This window comes from Neurospora tetrasperma, assembly GCF_000213175.1.
Source record: "Neurospora tetrasperma FGSC 2508 unplaced genomic scaffold NEUTE1scaffold_5, whole genome shotgun sequence".
In the NCBI taxonomy this organism is placed as follows: domain Eukaryota; kingdom Fungi; phylum Ascomycota; class Sordariomycetes; order Sordariales; family Sordariaceae; genus Neurospora; species Neurospora tetrasperma.
In genome coordinates, this window is record NW_009799103.1 from 941,861 (window position 1) to 944,709 (window position 2,849).

Consider the following 2,849-nt stretch of genomic DNA (forward strand, 5'->3'; position numbering starts at 1 on the left):
GATATCTGAGGCTCTCTGAGAGGGGATCAATGGATATGTTGAGAATCGTTTCGGCCTTCGCTAGGGCTAGTCAGCGGGGACGCCAAAGCACCCACGGACATTGAGTCGTGCGACATACCGATTCAATGGCAGTGACCAACGAGGCGGCTAAAGAGCGAGAACTTTGACCAGTGAGGACCTGAACACCGTTTTGGCTGTTGAATCGAAGCTTGGCCACGGTGAAGTGGAATTCCTGGACTGCTTCCAAAGGTAACCTGGCGAAGTAGTTGGTCAAGGTGTTGGATACCGTTGGCCAGAATGTGTCTCAGTGAACATGTTATTTCCGGGTGAGGGGTCTGCTTTCTGTGTTTCAGGTGAAAGATCTAAAGGTTCTGGTCCTTGGCCGGAGGTCTTTACAACTATAGTTGCACTGGAACACGACGGTTCCTTCTCCGGCTTTGCTGCTGTGCCAACAGGAGTGAATGTTTGGTTTTGGCAAATAGCCGGAGCTGACCGTGACCTTCTGTGCTTTAAATGCACCCAGTCCGGGCTAAAGGACTGTGACTGTGAAGACGAGGTCTTGGAGAGAGCGTGAACTCCCGGACGATCAGGCCCAAATATTGAGGGTGTGGACTGAGTAGGTCCGATGTCAGTTAAGGCCGAAGGAGGTTTGGTCGTTCCTAACGGCTTCAAATCATGCAAATGTCTCCTTTCAACATCAAAGGAAGAATGCTTGAAGCGTGGCATGGAGCTAGCCATGTCGTCTTTCGATCCACTAGGTCCATGCTTGCAAAAGTAGAAAGTGGGATTGAAGATCTGACCGAACCCGGGATCCATCCACCGATACCGAACGTCATAAACCAGATCAATGAACATATCAGGGAATCGACGGTCGAAGTGGTTCTCAAGCAGTACACCGCCTTGCTCCAATGGCTCCACCAATTCGTCACCGCGAAGGAGCTCTGGATCATCCCACGTCGAGAAAGCTTGCGGGTTGGACAATTGCTGAGGCGTAAATGTGGCAGACTCGGAACCTCTCATCCGACCCTTTAAGCCGCCTTCAAGCTTTGTTTGTTGGAGGTTTTTCATGCGTGCCCCGATGCTGTCCCATCGCTGATCGACATCGAGTTCACTATAGATAAAATGCGTGTCAAAATAAAAGTCAGCGAGGATTTCAGACGGATCATCAAAGTCCTCATCCAGTAATGCCTCCATCAACTCCAATCTCGCTTCCTCTGGCAGGCGATCATCAGGCTCTAGTTCAAAGTCTGGACAAATTTCTTCAACAATGTCTTCGATCGGGCGCCTTCTTTCAAGCCATAAAGCCAACAAAAGCCTGAAGCGGTCATCGTCGCAGCCACCGCCGTCCGAAGTACCAGATTGAACCGCCTCGTCAGGTAGCGGCCTTGATTCTGATTTGGTGGTTGGCGAAGGCCGTAGTGGAACTGGGAGACCTTGCGTCGACTTGAGCACGGGCAAATCGCGATACACGGAAAAGGACGGACTTGCGGTAGGCTTGGGTGGTATGCGGGCTGGGCCACTCGGTATGTTTTTGGTCGCTTCGAGGGCGCGTTCGTAGAAGCCTCTGTCCTCCCAATTTACGATGAACTTCAAGATCCCCCATGGTCTGGGCGCCTCACCCTTTTTACCAGTGAGAGAGAAGTGAACAGCAGGGTCGCGGATAGCTTGCAAGATGCAGGAGTTGGTGGTTCCATCGATGATGAAAGCCAAATTGCCAATCTGCTTGATAAGAGTGGTCCGAGCCTCGACGCTTCCGTCAGTGACTTCGACAATCAGCTTCTTGTCCGCTGACAGCGACCGGTCAGTCGTCAGGAGATCTATCATTTGATGATCGGTGTACTTGGAACTGTCTAGCACCAAGCGGAAATTTGCCTGCGGACATTGGCAGCTGGCCATGGCATCGACAATGTCAAAAGCCAGATTGGAGTGATCGAATGGCAGGTCGAAGCAGAAAACCTCAGCCGAATCACGTCTGTGGAAGTCGCAAACAACCTTCCAGGCTGGATACAGCGAGGTGCGAATGAAGTGTTTGGAATCGGCACAGGGCTCTGGTGTAACCTCTCTGGAAGCAGTAGAGCGAGCCAATTTACCATCGTTGTTGTCCAAAATCCACGAACCGCCCTTCAAGATGTTGGAGATTGACTTGCGGACCCGAACAGAGATCGGCTCTGGCTCTGGCGATGAAACGACCGGAATCTTGCAGTGGGCCTCGTTGATGAACCATTGATCGAATTGGAAGGCGATGTGTTCCTGCAGAAGCTTGTATCCCTCGGTGGTGGGTGGGTAAGAGATGGGGACTTGCCAACCTTCTCGTTGCCTATGCTTGCGAGAGACATCTTTGCACTCACGGCCTGGACCTATCTCTTTTATAACCCTGTTGAAAGCCGGGAGTCAGCTTGGGGAACACATGGGCATATCAAACCAGTTAAGGAGGAAAAGGGGCCTGCTTACCATCTCCAAAGGTTACATTCCGTGGTTGTGCGATGGGGCCTCCTGGCCATGTACCATTGCCAAGCCTTTCTCCCAAGGGTGATGTGAGGAGGTTCATCCAGAGAGTCACGAAATGAGAAAGTTGACGGCATGGCAGTGTAAGGGAGGTGCCGTGGAGAGTGGATGGGAAAAGAGGAGTGGATTTGTCCGCTGAAAGGCCAAATTGGCTCAAATATCAGAAAAAAGAAGGCAAAAGATATGCAAAGATGTCAAATGATGCTATGTGTTCAAAGAGGATGCTGAAAAGAAGATGTTGGAGTTGTCGTTCAAGCGGGTGGTGGGAAACGGGGGAATGAGGGACTTCTTATAATCACCCGAGTGCTCTGTTCTCCTGAAGACGACTGCTGTTCTGGAGCTCG

At 51.3% G+C, this 2,849-nt stretch overlaps 1 protein-coding gene across 1 annotated transcript; it reads right to left on the reverse strand.

Moving 5' to 3' along the window:
* Window positions 1-270: 270 nt before the first annotated feature.
* NEUTE1DRAFT_102660 (uncharacterized protein) lies at window positions 271-2,582 on the reverse strand (the record flags this gene model as incomplete). The annotated part of the gene is made up of 2 exons (XM_009854772.1): window positions 271-2,374; window positions 2,452-2,582. The coding sequence occupies 2 exons, from the start codon at window positions 2,580-2,582 to the stop codon at window positions 271-273; spliced, it is 2,235 nt and encodes a 744-aa protein (XP_009853074.1).
* Window positions 2,583-2,849: the final 267 nt, after the last annotated feature.